General features: G+C 32.9%; 2 protein-coding genes across 5 annotated transcripts; one reads left to right on the forward strand and one right to left on the reverse strand.

Moving 5' to 3' along the window:
- The first annotated feature begins 4,829 nt into the window (after positions 1-4,829).
- Positions 4,830-11,232, forward strand: LOC130941421 (expansin-like B1). 3 transcript variants are annotated; one of them, XM_057869919.1, is made up of 5 exons: positions 4,830-5,845; positions 6,688-6,797; positions 9,325-9,431; positions 9,795-10,109; positions 10,853-11,232. In XM_057869919.1, the coding sequence occupies exons 1-5, from the start codon at positions 5,601-5,603 to the stop codon at positions 11,048-11,050; spliced, it is 975 nt and encodes a 324-aa protein (XP_057725902.1). In that variant the 5' UTR covers positions 4,830-5,600; the 3' UTR covers positions 11,051-11,232. The 3 variants fall into 3 exon arrangements, with proteins under 3 accessions (XP_057725902.1, XP_057725919.1, XP_057725910.1); XM_057869936.1 differs by lacking the exon at positions 4,830-5,845 and having other exon boundaries at positions 6,470-6,797; XM_057869927.1 differs by lacking the exons at positions 4,830-5,845; positions 6,688-6,797 and adding an exon at positions 8,885-9,072.
- Positions 11,233-11,449: 217 nt separating this feature from the next.
- LOC130944292 (histone-lysine N-methyltransferase, H3 lysine-9 specific SUVH6-like) lies at positions 11,450-14,539 on the reverse strand. 2 transcript variants are annotated; one of them, XM_057872599.1, is made up of 2 exons: positions 14,289-14,539; positions 11,450-14,070 (listed from the first exon to the last, which is right to left on the reverse strand). In XM_057872599.1, the coding sequence occupies exon 2, from the start codon at positions 13,963-13,965 to the stop codon at positions 11,734-11,736; it is 2,232 nt and encodes a 743-aa protein (XP_057728582.1). In that variant the 5' UTR covers positions 13,966-14,070; positions 14,289-14,539; the 3' UTR covers positions 11,450-11,733. The 2 variants fall into 2 exon arrangements, with proteins under 2 accessions (XP_057728582.1, XP_057728656.1); XM_057872673.1 differs by having other exon boundaries at positions 11,450-14,129.
- Between the last annotated feature and the right edge of the window lie 2,202 nt (positions 14,540-16,741).

Raw genomic sequence — 16,741 nt, forward strand, 5'->3', positions numbered from 1 at the left:
TGTAGTGGATTTATATAAAAATGTGTCTTAGGACATTCACGAAAAAAAAATTGTTTTGGAGGATCTGAGTAATTTTGGGCTGCACTTGGTTTATTTCAGTAATTTACCCTAAAATAATAAGTCTAGATGAAAATATCGAAGAAAAATAAAGAGCATTAAAGTCCAGTTTAGATAAATAATTTAATTAGACTCTTTTTGACAAAATAACTTAAACAATAAATGACTATATTAGAACTAGTTTATAAATAAGTTATTTTGTATTTAGATTTTTAGTTCTAAAAGTGTTTATTTTATAAAAATATGATAAAAAATGATAATATTATACGAAAAGTCAACTTTTTTTTAATTTTTCTATAAATTCTTAAATAATTTCTTAAAAAACTACTTTTTAATTTTAAAAATTACATTAGACATTAATATTACTACTTTTTATAAATTAAAAATACAAAAAAATTACTTTTAAAACTTCCCCAACGAACTCTAAATAAATCTCTAAATTACCATTCACTTTTGGTGAACATTTAATAATCTTGCGATTTTCGAACAATTTGGCGGTAGGAACAAATGAAGTACCTGAGGTTAGCATAATCTTCACCACCATTTAATACTTTTTATACAATTTAATATTTAAGGTGAATATTTATCCCGTTTTCTCATAATTTTTTTAAGAAGTATGAGACCTAAAAAAAATATCTATTTCGGCCTCTAATAATTAATTTTGTAAAATTAATTTGTCTTTTTGTTAATTATATTTTTTTAAAACATGTTTATGTAATTTATTAATTATTAATATATTTTTTATTTTTTTATAAATAAAAATAATTTAAGAATTATTAATCTTTTTAGTTTTACACAATAAATTTAATTTATATATTTAAAAAAAATAAATTTAATTCATATATTTAAAAGACAATAAAATTTTTAATAAAAAATTACTAATTTTAATTAATTTTTAACGAATAAATCAACAATTTAATATGTTAGATAAAAAATTAATTAATTTTACAAAAATAAAGCTTAAAAATAAAAAATATTTTTTATTAAAAATTTTATTACTTTTTAAAATAATTGTCAAAAGTTCGTTTAAATATTTTTTCTAAAAAATTTAATTAGAAAATTCCATTTGATCATCACCTAAACCATTAGCTCCAAGTAGTTCAGTTACAATTTGTCCACCTCGACTAAATAATGAATCTGATATTGCGCCACTACCAGACGTGGCTGCTGCTTGTTTAACTAGTGGGAGTGGATCTTCATAAACAATATTATTTTTTAGCATTTAAGATATGGCTAAGTAAGTGTTATAAAGTAATAATATTCAAAATCACCATTCTAAGGCTGTGTACTTCAATCTTCAAATTCTGGAGAGAGAGAAAAAAAAAGTTTCACCAGTGAATCTATACTATAGAAAACCTAATTTAAAATTAGCAAGTTTTACTTTTTTATCAAGAAAGTTAGTATGAAATATAATCATAAATATATTTGAATTATACTATGGTAGTTCTACGGAAAAATATGTTCAGTCGAGTCAAACTTTGATTTTGACGAATTTGACTCATATTATAAATTTGATGGTATAAGTTTATGTCGTTTTTTTTGAATTTTTTTCATGCTCGAACCTGATATGTTTAAAGTCTAACAAGTTAATGAATATATTAAAAGAACCTATTTCGTAAATTAAAGTTTAAAATAATACATTTAAAAGATCTAAATTAATATTACATACATTCTAAAATTTATAATTCATAATTTGTATAGCATAATTTATTTATACATTAATTTGTAGTCACATATCATAATCATATTTATAATTTATAAACTTTTTTTTTTAACAAAAAATGTTAACAAAAGTCCAAACCCTATGACCTATGACCCAATCTTTTTAACTAATAGGCTTTTCAAAAAACTCAAACCTAACATGTTTAATAAAACAAGTCGAGCTAAATTTAAAACGAGTCGGATCATGAACTCCCGTTAAGTAGTCAGGTCCACTTTCACCCCTAACTATGATGATTTTTATTCACACTTGTAACATATTCAGACAAAAATTACCTAATTAAATATTTTAAAAAAAAATAGAAACTGATAAATATATTTTCAAAATTGATCTGTATATTAAACTAAAAACTATGAACGTTAAAAAAAACTCAAAACTTTGTTAAGAAAAAAAATCAAAGAGTTAAAGATATGGAAAATTAGTGAGTTAATATTTAAAATGGGCCCTGAAATTTGATCTCGATGTAATTTAGCCCTTAATCTTTTAATTGACTCAAATTGTACCCTAAAATTTTGACTCGTGCCTCAATTTGACCCTTTCGACGTTTTTCATCACCGGAAAGCTGACATGACAATTTTAAATGACACATGGCACTGTAACGGTTAGATGACATGGTCAAATTGTTCAAGGCATCAATTTAACCCCTCACAATTGGAACATAAAGCCTAGCGCATCTCCAGTTTTCCCAAATCGTAGTAGTCTCACCAATCTTAAAGTATGATACTGGGTTCAAAGTGGCATCTCATGATAATTCTGATTGATGAATTAGTGCAGACTCCCCGTCAAACTATACGCATGCACAAACATCAAAAAAAAGATTAAACAAGGTACTTCTGCTTCTCGTTGCTTTAATAAGACAACGAATTAAGATTGTCAAAAATATATACAATTATAATGGTAATTTCATATACCTTTGCGGCTTTTTCTGTAGTGCAACTTGTACAGACAAGTCCACTTTACCTTTGTTGGCTTTTTCCAAATAGTTTTATTGACATTCCCTGCATTACTCTATTGTTGGCTCGGTTTCTTAATCTCTAATGGAACTTTGTTATCACTAGATTGGAAGGTTGTCCCTTTAGCCGGAATAGGCCGCACCAAACCTAAACCATCCAATTTACTCGATGGCTTACTTTCCTTAGAACCTTTAAATGGAACTTCCTCCACCTCAACGTGTTTTACCTTCTTATAATACGATTTTTCAATATAAAAAAAAGTAGCATCAGGATTAGCTTTTCTTCCCATTATCCGAAACAAGTACCACAATGAATATAATTCATCAACAAGCATATACACAGAGCAAAATTAATGAATATAATTTTTTATACAAATCATTTTTTTCACCCAACCACCATGCAAATGAGCTTTGCTAGAACTACCTAAGCCTTGACTACTACTCCCCAACTCTTGGAGAACTACTATGATTTAGGAGAATTGGAGCTGTGCTAGGTTTTATGATCAAATTGTGAGGGGGTTAAATTGATGCTTTAAAAATTTTGACCACATCATCTAATCGTTACAATGCTACGTGTTATTTAAAATTGTCATGTCAGCTTTCCGGTGACAAAAAAATGTCAGAAGGGCTAAATTGAGGCACGAGTTAAAATTTTAGAGTTCAATTTGAGTCAATTGAAAGTTTAAGGGCTAAATTATGTCGAGTGTCAAATTTCAGGGGTCATTTTGAGTATTAACTCAAAATTAGTTAATGAGTATCTTAAGAATATTGATTTCTTTTATTATGAAATAAACGGGACTAACACTCAAACTACGTCATCAAAATAAGGCAGGGTAGAAAAACCCTCTTAGATCATCTAGGACAATATTAATGAGTTCAATCTAAGGTGTATATGTAATGTTGGTTAAAGAGATAATAAAGTCAAAACGTTAACTTATGCTAGATATTCTGAATGTTTCCTTAGCTTTGGACTTCATTTTTTGTTGTTAATTTTTTTATCCTGCAGTATCTCTTAATTTGGCAAACTAAAGATGAATTAATTGTAAATTTAAATTGTATTTAGAAGTTTGTCATTAGTCAATAAATTACTACATGCACAAGGTTAAATTTGAATCCTTGACATTTAAATAGATCTTTGATGCTAACTCACTCGAATTCGAATCTTCTAAAGTTTGAATTTTACTTTAGAGAGTAAAGTGTGATCTTCTATCCTTGAATAGTTTTTCTTTCATATTTATTCTTTGTCCCACCTATAAAATAAATGATGAAAAATCACACTTTACTCTCTAAAGTAAAATTCAAAATTTAGAGGATCCAAATCCAAGTCACTCAACCCATGATGCTATTTAACACATGACCTAAACCACAAATATTTTTGAAGCCTTGAAAACATCCTTATCAGCTTTACATATTTAAACTCCACCATATTTCAATATTGCTTCATCTTTTCGAAACTCTCTAAAATTTTGGGAAATGGATCAAATTGGACGAATGAGTCCACAACTAATATGATTTAACGCCCCGTATGCTTCTACAATACCCATATTTCACATCTAAAAGTTTTTTAATTTGAGTGTTAGAATCTTTTTGTAGGTACTACTATTCCTTACTGATAAAATGAACTATCACCATAGCAATCGAGAAGTCTTTTTGAAATTTTTTCCAAACAAATCTATTGTTCATGTAATCTGTTGAACACCCAGTATTTAATGTTTTCATAAATTTACATTACTTTATTAAAAAGTTAGATAAAATTCACCTAATTATTATGTAAGATGTATATTTTATCAATTTAACTTTTGAATGACAATAATATATAATGAAAATTATTTATATCACATTTTATTGAAATTAAGGAGTCTACAATATTTCCATCATACTCTGGTTTAGGAGTATCTTCTTTCTTTAAGTTTTGGTCATCAATATCCTTAGATTTTGATAGGAGATTTTAATAAAATTTTGCATCTAGAAGAAGTAATAGGCAATTTTTTTTATGAAATCAATTCCAGTATCTTTGCTGATACGTTAGATGCTTGTGGTCTTCTTGACTTGCCTTGTACAGGTAGAAGTTTTACTTAGTATAGGAAAACTCATGGATGCTAAAATATTGCCAAAAAACTTGATAGGACAATTTCAGATGTTTCTTGGAGGTACTCCTTTCCAGAAGCTTATTTGAAAGTTCTATCTAAGCTTCATTCAGATCACTGTCACATTCTTCTTAGATGCTTTGCTTTGGTAGGTTAGCGATAGCTTTCAATCAGGATAGCTGAATTGAGATTTCGTAAGAGAAGGCCTTATCCCTACTAGGTGAATGAAAGGCTTTAAATAAATCGTGAGATAGGGGTATAGGATGGCTTCTTTCCGTATGAAAATTGTCTTTTTGACACTGAAGAGTAGGGACTATGGACGGGTCTTGACTAGTTAGAGAAGAGAAAGAGGAGTTTGGGCACAGCCCCGGGGAAGAATCAAATAAGGTTCTTCAAGACCAGTCGAGAATCCCCAAGTGTCTAAAGAAAGATGCGTGAAATCTCAGTTTTCAGACTCAGTTGAACCGGGGCCTTACTATTGAAATGAACTGGAATTTCCGATAGATGTGACCCCTATAACCTTTCAAATTTTAACAAGTTTGGAGTACTCATCCTAGCTACAAGACAGTAGTGCAATAGGCATGGAGTAGAAAAATGTCTCGAATAACTGATTATTTAGTTGATATGCAAAAGAGTTTGTTGGAGTTTAACACAGAGACCTTCGACAATATCTTTGTGAGGAAGCGAAACTTGGAAAAGAAGATAGATGACATTCAAAAACAGCTTGAATATTTAGATAGTCTATCTCTCAGAACAAAGAAGAAAGAGTGCCTTGATTAATATAATGTTATCCTGCTTCAAGAAGAGATGTTGTGGGCTCAGAAATCAAGAAAAAAGTAAATTCTTTTGGGTGATAAAAAGCACAAACTTTTTTCACACACATATTTGTGAGAAGAAAATACGACAAAATTCATGGTTTATTTATCAACGATGGAACTTGGATAACGGAGGCGGATATTCTTCAAAAAGAAGCAAGCGTTCTTTTAAAAATCTTTTGTTCCACAAAAAATGTAGTGTTGGACAACATAGGTAAGTACCCATTGCCTTTTCTCCTTCATAAAGCATGTGAAGCTTTGACAGCTCCTTAAAGGTTTGAAGAGGTGAAGTCAATTCTGTTTAGTATGAGTCCCCTTAAGGCTTTAGAACCTGATGGATTTCAAGCTATCTTCTTCAAGAAATATTGGAGTATAGTGGAAAAAGATGTTTGGGTTTTGGTTAATAGTAATTTTTTGGGTGCTATCATTGATTCTTCAATTTTTAAAACTTTAATTGTTTTAATTCTAAAAGTTAATGCTCCAACTAGTTTGAATGAGTTCAGACCTATCAGTTTATGTAACGTGGTTTATAAGATTATTACAAGGTCTTGATTAATAGACTGCGCCCTTTTCTAACTGATGTTGTTGGCTTGTTGCAAGGTGGATTTATTCCGGGTAGAGGTTTTACAACAACATTATAGTTGCTCAAGAAGTCTTGCATTTTATAAAACGTACCAAGTCCAAGAAAAGCACTCTAGCCTTCAAGATTGACCTTGAAAAGACTTATGACAGAATTGATTGGAAATTATTAGAGTAGACTTTACAGCTTTTTGATTTTCTTACTGCTACTATCCACCTTATTATGTTTTATGTTCGATCATTCTTTTTATTTATTATGTGAAATGGCTCCAAACTTGAAAGATTTTCTCCTTGTAGAGATCTTAGACAAGGAGACCCTATATCTCTTTATTAATTCATTCTTTGAATGGAGTGACTAGCTTGTCTTATTAGTAAAAAGGTGGAAAATGGTTTGTGAGAGTCGGTGCAGTGTCTAAAGGAGGGACTCGAATTTCTCACTTTATGTTTGTTGATGATCTGCTTTTTTTTTTTACAAAGCAACAAAATCCCAGGTTCAGCTTGCATTGTCATGAATGTGCTTCACCTCTTTAGCAAGGCCTCAGAATTGAAGGTGAATGTGGATAAATCAAAGGCTTTTTGCTCCAGAGGTATTTCAAACAGAAGAAGAGACCTATTTACTGCCATTTCATCTATTCGTTTTACTCAAAATTTGAAAAAATATTTAGGGGTAAACTTGAACCATGAGAGGGTTAATAAAGTTTCTTTTCAAGGATTTTTAGACAAGATTCGGTCTAGACTAGCCGGATGGAAAAATAAGCTTCTTAATAAGGCAGGCAAACTTTGTCTCTTTAATTCTGTTGTTGCATCTATTTCTGTTTATCATATGCAAATTGCTTTCTTTCCTGATTATGCCTGCAATAAGATAAAACCTATGATGCGTCAATTCTTGTGGAAGAAAAATACTGAGGAGAGAGGCTTTAACTTGGTTAACTGAAAAATTGTTGTTACTCTCAAGAGGTACCATGGTCTTGGGGTCAGGGATGCTCACTGTGTTAACATTGTTCTCTTGAAAAAACTGGTTTTACATCTTTTATATAGCAAAGAGAAGCTCTAAGTTCAAGTGATGATAGTTAAGTATTTATTTAATACTTCACTTTGGGAGCTTCCTTCTGTCCATAACCCATCTTATACTTGGCGTAGTATTTAGAAAGCTAGCAAATTGCTTAAAGAAGGGTATTCTTGGTGTATTGGACTATTGGAACAATCTTTCTAGTTCGACAAATGAAAACCAGAGAGTCCTTTGACAGTGAATGTTCTTTATGTTCATATTAGTGATTCAAATTTCAAGGTGCAAGATGTTTGGAGGGATGGTAAGTGGTGTTTAGAGAAGTGTTATTCTTCTATTCCTGATAATGTGCGAGTTGAGCTCAGCAGATACAATCTTATTGCTCAATGTGGACTACAAGCTGGTTGGATCTGGAAATATTCTAACTTTTATATAGCCAAGAATTTGTATGATTGGGTTGTGCATAAGATCTTTAATTGGTAGCATAACAATAATTGGCAGTGGGTATAGAGATTAAAAATTTCAGAGAATATCAAATTTCTTATATAGCTTGCTCTTCATGAGGCTTTGCCTACTGTATTTTTCTGAGCTAAAAGAGATCTTACTAATTTTGATATTTGTCCTTGTTACTACAATAGAATGGATTCTATTTTTTATTGTTTGCGTGACTGCAGTATGGCTAAAAATATTTGGCATATGATTGGTTTTTCCTCTCAATATTTTTTCTTGAATTATAACTTACAAGATTGGTTTGCTTTAAATGTTAAGAAGGATGATTTCTTTTTCTTATCTGCTGTGCGGTGGATTTGGCGAAGTCGCAATAAGGATATTTTTAATTCTGATCAACCTTGATCTCCAACTAAACTTCAAATCCTTATATATAATCCTTGTCAAGATTTTAATAAATCACTTTATACCCGAGAAGTTGGTGCCCCTCCTTCTTTGTTGATTGATTGAGTAGTTCCACTAGTGAATAAGCTCAAGATAAACTGTGATGTCAGTTTTATGAGAGATTTTGGTTCAGCAGATTTTAGTTGTATCTTGAGAAACTTAGCTGGCAGGTACGTAAAATGTTGTGTTGGTTCTCTTCCATCTAGTTCAGTTCTTAGAGAGGAGCTTTTGCTATTTGGCAGAATTTGACTCTGGTTTGAGAGATGGATCTTCGTGATGTCATTTGTGAAACGGATTGTCTCGAGACTGTTCTTTTTATAAAAACTACAAATGTCTCTGTTCATGTTTTGGATAAAGATATTGTAAAAAAAATTCAACATATATTAATTAGAGACTGACATACTTCTCTTAATTTAATATTGTGTTAAAATATATTAAAAGACACATAAAAGTCACAATAAAAACTAAAGTTAAAATACCATATCCCCCCCCCCCCTCCCTTTTTTTTTGACACACATAAGGTGGCTGTCAATATGCATGTTAATGGTGGTTGGTGTTCAGAAATGGATCAAAATAATCCCTCAAGATAATCATATCATATCATATCAACTTTGCTATAGTCTACATGCATATGTACGTGTCACGGTTCCAATCCCTTTCGAAAAGTGGACTAACACACTATAACACTACCCCTGGTTTTACATTGACCCAAAGCCACTATAAATATATGACCCTCCAATGTTTTGATTCATAACTCATTATTAACCCTTCTATCACTAATAGCTATTCGTTCTTGCTTCTCATATATACTTTATTTGCATTACCAAAAATGGAACTTAGTTTAAAGCACCAAGTTGGGCTTATGTGTGTTATATTACTCTTACCTTCGCTATGTAGCTCACAGGATTCTTTCACTGATTCCAGAGCAACCTATTATGGCAGCCCTGATTGCTATGGCAATCCAAGTACAATTAATTTATTTAGATACAAATGCATTCTAATATGTTAATTTAGTTGAAGCAACGTTTATTTTAAATAAGGAAGAGTACCATTTTCTCAGTAGCAAGAGAAAATTTAAGAATTCTATTTTTGTGGAAGTGAAATGTGTACTATGTAATGTCAGTGTTTGGCATAACATTATTATATTACTTTAGCAATCATTATATACATGTGATTACTCATTTGATTTATTTATAAATATAAATATATATTTATAGGGGGAGCTTGTGGCTTTGGAGAATATGGAAGGACGGTCAATGATGGCAGTGTTGCAGCGGTGTCTAGGCTATGGAGGAATGGAACTGGCTGTGGTGCATGCTACCAGGTACTCTTCTTTCTCTTTTTACTTAGAAAAAGTTGCTTTTTTCCATACATATTACAAATCTACTAGATATATAGAGAGAGAAATCAACATGTGTGAGTCTCTCTTTTTTATTTTTTTTCTTTTTCTTCTTTTTTTTTTTCTCTTGCAATGAATACACTCTGTATTTTATGCACAATTTGCTATTTGTGTATAAATATATTATTTCATTATTGAAGTTGTAAATGTTTGTACCTGTAATTTCACGGTTTGAAAATCAGCCCGGTTTTTAACCTTGATTCACACAATATTTGATGTCCTCAATTAGTTAGAATGATTCATGATATGCATATTTGTCCTTTAGCCACCAAGTATTGAATGATTCAGGCAAGGTGCAAATTAGAGCAATACTGCGACGAGGAGGGAACCTACGTGGTGGTAACAGACTACGGCGAAGGAGACAGAACAGACTTCGTTTTGAGCCCACGCGCCTACAAGAAGTTGGGACGAAACGATGAAGCTGCAGCAGAGCTATTCAAATATGGTGTGGTTGACATTGAATACCGAAGGGTCCCTTGCAGATATGAAGGCTACAACATTGTCTTTAAGGTCCATGAACGAAGCAAGAATCCTGAATACTTTGCTGTTGTCATTCTCTATGTTAATGGTGCTTATGATGTAACTGCTGTTCAGTTGTGGCAGGTACGTAATTACATATATGTTTTAATTTGCCTGCACCTATACTTGTTTTTCTTCACTAATGTAGCGATATCTCTATGTTGAGATATGAATTTTGTCATTCATAATATTAGTATTAGTTAGTTATGATCCGGCTTCACCTCAAATCAAACTTATTATATTTAAAGTTTTTAGGTTTTAAGTTTGAATCCATGTGTTTTGAAGCTAGATCTAAAATATATCTTTACTAGATATATACTGCAATCAGCTACTAGTATAAAATACATATAAAAACATATTTTTAGTAGCTGATTTTAGTGTATACATAGTATTGCTGTTTAAAATACTTTTGGTTGATCGAGCATTCTAACTAATTGATATTATATAATTATTATTTGAAGATTATATAATAAATTGTAAGAATTTTATATATAAATATGTTTTACATCACAAATCACATTTTTGCATTGAAATTATTCATTTTCATTGATTTATCGTAAATTATTCATTGAAATTAATTTCTAATTCTAAAATTTAGCTAAACTATATGTAATAGTGTAATACTTAAACTCATGTATGATCTAAATGCCGAGTTAACTTGGCTTGTCGTAATCATTTTTCAAATTATTATTGAATTGGAATTGATGTCTAAAAAATGGCCTAACAAAAAAAATCCTTACTTATGAGAATGCACCCATTAAACTACTAAACTTGTGTTCTTGCTATGATTTTAATTAATTTCTTGATTATGTGGTGGAATGGAGCAGGAAGATTGCCAAGAATGGACAGAAATGAGGAGGGTTTATGGGGCAGTGTTTGATTATGCCAATCCACCAAGTGGTGAAATCAATTTGAGGTTCCAAGTGAGTGGCAGTGCAGGTATCTATTGGGTGCAATCCCAGAATGCTATTCCTAGTGATTGGACTGCTGGAGCTGCTTATGATTCACAGGTTCAGCTTACTTAAAAAAATAAATAAATAAATAAATAAAATAAACAAAAGAGGAAAAACTTTTGGTATCTTATTGTTGAGATGCCAGGATCAAGATAACAAATCGATAGGCACTACTAGTATTCAATTGTTTACTCTTACGGATGTTGATGTTAATGTTAGTAGTGTGTCCTCTTTGTGTTTAGGGACTAGAATAAATGAGGATTCATGTACTTTTCTTATGAAAAATTCATGGAATATGAATAATATAAAAGCATTAGCCTTTCTCCTTTATTGCTGTTTTGCTGTAACAAATAAATAATTGCCTTGATGTTGTTTTAAGTTAATTTGATATTGACAGGTAGGAAAGCTGGTAAAATATTGGAGTTCATAAAGGGTAAATTTGTTCAACAGAAATGCTATTTGTGCAATCTTTGGAATAGTGACCAAGTCTTACAAACTACAAATAGATTGTAATTTCTGAAAAATGAAAATTTGTAAATTGTGGATTCATGACATCTGATGACAACAAATGGTAAAATCACAAAAATTGCTGCATCAGCCATATTGTCTAAGCTATTTGTTCAATCAGATATGTACATAAAAGAAAAAAAGATCACTATCAAAATCAACTTTCAACTGTAATAAAATTTCAATAAGAAAGCTACGGTCACTTCTCTAGTCTATACTTCATTGATTATCCTAACTAGGCCTTAAAATCAATACATCCTACCAGTGCATTCCATGGAACCACAATAGCAATTCTTCCTCTTGATGTTCCCATGAGAGTCAAAAACCTCATCTATCTTGTAATTGTAATCATAAGTCAACTCTTGCAATGGTGGAATATTTTCAGTCGCAAACAGCATTATGTGGGGAATCCTCTTATCATCATGATCATAAAGCACACTCTGTGCATACAGATTAGGTGAGCAACTATGGTTGATGAATCTTCCAACATTACCATAGTGTGCAGCATCAATGGTGAATCCACCATCCTCCACAACTTCACAAGAAGAATTTGAGTGTGCATCAGGCATAACCACTGAGAGTTCATCCCAAAGGGCATGGCTCTTTTGGTTATTATTGCCGATATCGAAAAGATACTCATCATTGTCAACTCTTTCTTCAGCTTCATCCTCTCCAAGAAGCTCCCCCAGATACTCACAGATAAAACTCCCTGAAGGGATTGAATTCAATGATCTCACACCCCAACCTCTTGAATCGGTTTTGAAGACTTCGAGTTGGAACTTCACGCCATGTTGGCTAACTCTATTGTGGCATGTTGAAGGGCACTTGCAAGAAAGTCCACACTCATAGATTAGAGGCTTTGCTTCTACAATGGCCCCATCATGGTTGAATGGGATATCACCACCATTTTTCGCAGCACAAGGACATTTCTCTGATTCTGAACATGTTCCAACACAATTACAGCCTTTCCGAGGAATAGGATTGCACCAATTTGGATATATCATTCTTGTAACATACACAAATGATGGAACATTTTGGTCATCTATGGTGTTGAGAGCATGAATTGGAATTAGCTCTTTCCCATTTGAAATGTCATGAACAAATACACCTTCTCTATCTCTCAAATTTTCAGATTTCTTTACTTCTTTCCAAGAAGGCTCCGGTTGATCTGGGATCCTTTGCAGCCGATATCTAAGAACCGGCGAACCGTGCAGCCCCTCATCCTGCCAACAATTCTCAACCACATATTGTCCATCATAGACATATTTCTTATCCTTTCCGTGCATTGATTCAGTGGCCCTTATCACCCTAACAGGATTCTTTTCCTCAATGCTGTTCCTTAAAGCACGGTTGCACTGCTCAAGCTTCTGATCTTTGACTTCTTTATCAGTATTATTTCCAACCAAACTTGTGTATATCAAGACATTTGAATCATCTAACTCGTCCTCATAGCCTCCCAATGTGATAACACTCATGGCGAGGGTCTTCCCATTATGCTTAACATAATCTATGTCGCTTTGAATCCGCTGATGTAGGCCAACCATGGCAAGCTCTACCCTATACTGAAATTCGTCGCCAACTTCGACCCCAGGGACAGATCCCAATATCCTGTTGGTGTTAAGATATTTCCCTTTGCCCATAAGGATCTCAGCTGCTCGTAAATCAACACTCCTAAAGCTACTTGCCTTACCTTCTAGCTTCGCTTCTTCTTCATGTACAAGCTTTCTATAAACCGCCTGAAAAAGGCGCAATGTTTCCCTTACCTTATTTCTAGTCACACTTGAATCATTGTCCAGATGACCATTGAAATCAATCAAATCATGTTGATCAAAGGCCGGATTCTTTACCTTGGAACCATGTGATTTGTTGACAACTTGAAATTCTTCAATGTTTTCAGAATTATCATTCCCCGTTTTCTTTTTTAAAGGCTTCTTTGACCGATTCAACGAGAATCTAGTCCTGGTATTCGCATTAGACATGTCAACATGCAACCGAAAACCGACTTTCTTTCCCTTTTTTCTTGCAGCATTCCTCCATGGACATTCAGATTCAGACATCAGTGCTAGCACCACCCTGCGAGATGAAACCTTCAAATTATAAGAATTCATTTCAACCTTATCCCGGTTGCCATCCTTAGGAATCGTAACACATGTTCGAATTACATCAAGCTCCTTCTCTTTTTCTACACCATTCCCACCAGAATCACCTTGAACTAGATCCAGTACCTTTCCACCATCACAATGAACATTCTTTTCCACCTGTTCTTCTGCATCAATTGCTGTTTCACCCTCTCCTTCACTAAGATGTGAAGAAGCATCTGGTCCACACAAAGGAGGAAAGTCTCTAAAAGCCGGAACCCGTTTATACTGGTTCCCAGGGACAACCTTTGCAGCATCACCGTGTGCGGTTCTTGAAGGGTTTGAGCCACACCCTTTCGGGAAATCACGGACGGCAGGAACTTTGTGCCGCTTATCCACCATCACTAGTTTCTAATCTTGACAACAAATCTTTTTTTTTTTTTTTTTTTTATCTCAATACAGGAACTTTGGTGTCACTCAATTCGGTACCCAAACTCCACCCTGTTCCTGATTATCAATACAAAAACGATCACGGATTATGAATTAATACAAGATTCTTTCTTCTCCTGGGAAAAAAAATAGTAAAGAAAATTTATGAAATATTCCAGTAGGTATCAATCAATTGTGCTTCCTAATTTCCCGTAATAACAACGTAAATAAAGAACATGATTTATTCATTTATTATAAGTAAAAATAACTCATGGAAGAGAAGGAAGAAAGGGAACCTTCCAAGTTGCAGTTGCCGTGTGCACAACAGAGATTGAAGTGAAGTGTTGTTTTGTGTGTTTTTTATATAGAAACAAAGGTACACAGATTTTATGCTAACAACGGAAACAACTTTGAAATGGAGTGTTAGGCATTACTTCGAGTTCGAGGCAATTAAGTTCTAGAATATTCCCTTACTTGCAACGACGGTGGTTACCGTGAATAATGGGGCCGCAACATGTATCCTGTCTGCGAGTCGGATGAAATTCAGTCCGATTCGTAACGAGTTAGATATAACAATCCAAATTTCAAAAATTAAATAAGGAGTTATTTATAATTTATTATATTTATTAATAATTTTATTTTAAAAAATTATTTTTTAAAAATAATTAAATTAAATTTTATGATTATTTGAGTTTAAAAATTATTAGGATTTCTAAAATTTTTTAAATAGTTGAGTATTTTTATATTAAGAATTTAAAATTTTAGTAATTAAAAATAATAAAAATTTTATATAATTTAAATTGAATAATTAAAATTTTTGATTAATTTTATGAATTAAAAAATTATTTTTTTATTTTTATTTTAAATTAGAGTACTTAATTAAAAATAATTTGTAAATAAAAGAATAAATAGTATTCTTAAAATTAATTATATTAGATTAAATTTGGCTTTAAATTAATAATCTACCCAAATTTTAAATTCTCAATACCTTACTTTTTTTTATCCAACACATGCACACAACATTAATTTCTTTCATATTCACACACACCTTTTACTTTAAACCACTCCCTCACATATAAAAACACGCTACACACGCGCATAAGGAAAATCAGAGAAGAGAGAAAGAGGCTGAGAACCTGCAAGGACCATGGTTCTGAAAACCGAACCGAACTGGCCGGTTCAACCGGAAAAATTGGGAACCGGTCACCTAGTCGGTCCGGATAAGGTCAGAAATCGCATGGCAAAAAACTAGTGAGAAAATTGGTCAAACCGGCAGTTAACCGGTGAACCGGAAGAACCGTCCGATTTTCTAGCGGTTTTTGATTTGGATAAACTTCAAAACGGCGTCGTTTTGAAGGTAAAAAAAAAAAAAGGAAAAAGAGAAGCTAAAGCCTAAATGCACGAAGCCACGAAGTCATGAACCCTAATCTCAGTCTCAACTCTCAACTCTCCCACAGGCCCTCTTCGCCGTCCCACAGCCCTCCAGCCAACACAGCCACTGCGCCCCGCAGCCCCCAGAGCCCCGCAACCACGCTTCATTGTCATCGACGAACTTGTCTCCTCTGGGTAGAGGCGTCGCATTCGGAAGCTCCGTCGCCATCGCAGGAGCTATGTCGCCGTTGTAGGAAGCTCCGTCGCCGTCCTAGGAAGTTGTGTCACCGTTGTAGGAAGCTTCCTCGCCGTCGTGTGGAAGCTCTATGGCCGTCGTCTCCTCTGTTCAAGCGCGCTCTCTTTCTCTTCCCCGGTGTCACTCCCTTTCCTCCTCGCCGCCGGTAAGCACTGTCGCTTGGATTTTGATAATACTGTGCTCGCCGGTGTCGCCTCCTCCTCCTCATCTCCTCTGTTTGCTGATTTTACTGTTACTAATTGAGTTGCTGATTTAGGGTTTGTCATTCTGAGTTACTGATTTTGTTGATTTTGTTAATTTGTGCTTATTTTGTTAAATTTTCTGGAAAGAATTTGTTGTTGATCCTTAGATATTGTGTTACTGATTTTGTGAATTTGTTATTTTATTCTGAGTTGCAAATGTTTATGAAACTTGTGCTTATTTTGTTAAATTTACTGGCAAGAATTTGTTGTTGATCCTCAGATATTTGTGTTACTGATTTTGTGAATTTGTTATTTTATTATGAATTGCCAATGTTTATGAAATTGGAGTTGATTATAATGATCCTCAGATTCTAAATTGCACTTCTGTTGAATTTGAAGTCTGATTTCTGGACAGAATTTTTGTTGCTGTTGCATTTTTTTTGTTGATTGTAACCATTGTGAGTTGCTGTTTTTGTTTTTGTTTTATTTTATTTTGTTGATTATAATTATTCTGAGTTGTTTATTAGAATGATTTTGGAATAATTTGATATTTTTTTTATTAAGTCTGAGTGGTTGTTAATTATGATTTGTGATGAAGAGTTTCTTTATTTTGTTTGTTAATTATGATGTTGGAATAATTTGATATTTTTCTGCTTCTGCTTTCTTACTTTCCTGATTTTGCTTCTTGTTTCTACTTTTTGCTTGCTTCTGCTTCATGCTTTTTGCTTCCGCTGCTTCTACTTCTTGTTTCTTGCTTCCCGATTTCTGATTCTGTTTTTGTTTCTGTTTTCTTACTTTTAATCAGAAATAAAATCAAGGAGCATTTTCATGAAGGTTTATGATATGAGCACGGGATCCTAACCAATGCTACGATTTCTTAATTTGTGGGAGAAGTTGCTTCCTCCTTAAGTCCTCACTGTCATATTGGACAATATAGTCT

Source organism: Arachis stenosperma, chromosome 1 (genome assembly GCF_014773155.1).
Source record: "Arachis stenosperma cultivar V10309 chromosome 1, arast.V10309.gnm1.PFL2, whole genome shotgun sequence".
Taxonomy (NCBI): Eukaryota; Viridiplantae; Streptophyta; class Magnoliopsida; order Fabales; family Fabaceae; genus Arachis; species Arachis stenosperma.

Bases quoted from the DNA above. Each gene is read 5' to 3' on its own strand.
- LOC130941421 (XM_057869919.1), top strand. From the start codon at position 5,601: ATGTTATCCTGCTTCAAGAAGAGATGTTGTGGGCTCAGAAATCAAGAA. The intron at 6,798-9,324 runs GTATTTCAAACA...ATATATTTATAG, and splicing joins AAAGGCTTTTTGCTCCAGAG to GGGGAGCTTGTGGCTTTGGA. The intron at 10,110-10,852 runs GTACGTAATTAC...GGAATGGAGCAG, and splicing joins CTGCTGTTCAGTTGTGGCAG to GAAGATTGCCAAGAATGGAC.
- LOC130944292 (XM_057872599.1), bottom strand. From the start codon at position 13,965: ATGGTGGATAAGCGGCACAAAGTTCCTGCCGTCCGTGATTTCCCGAAA.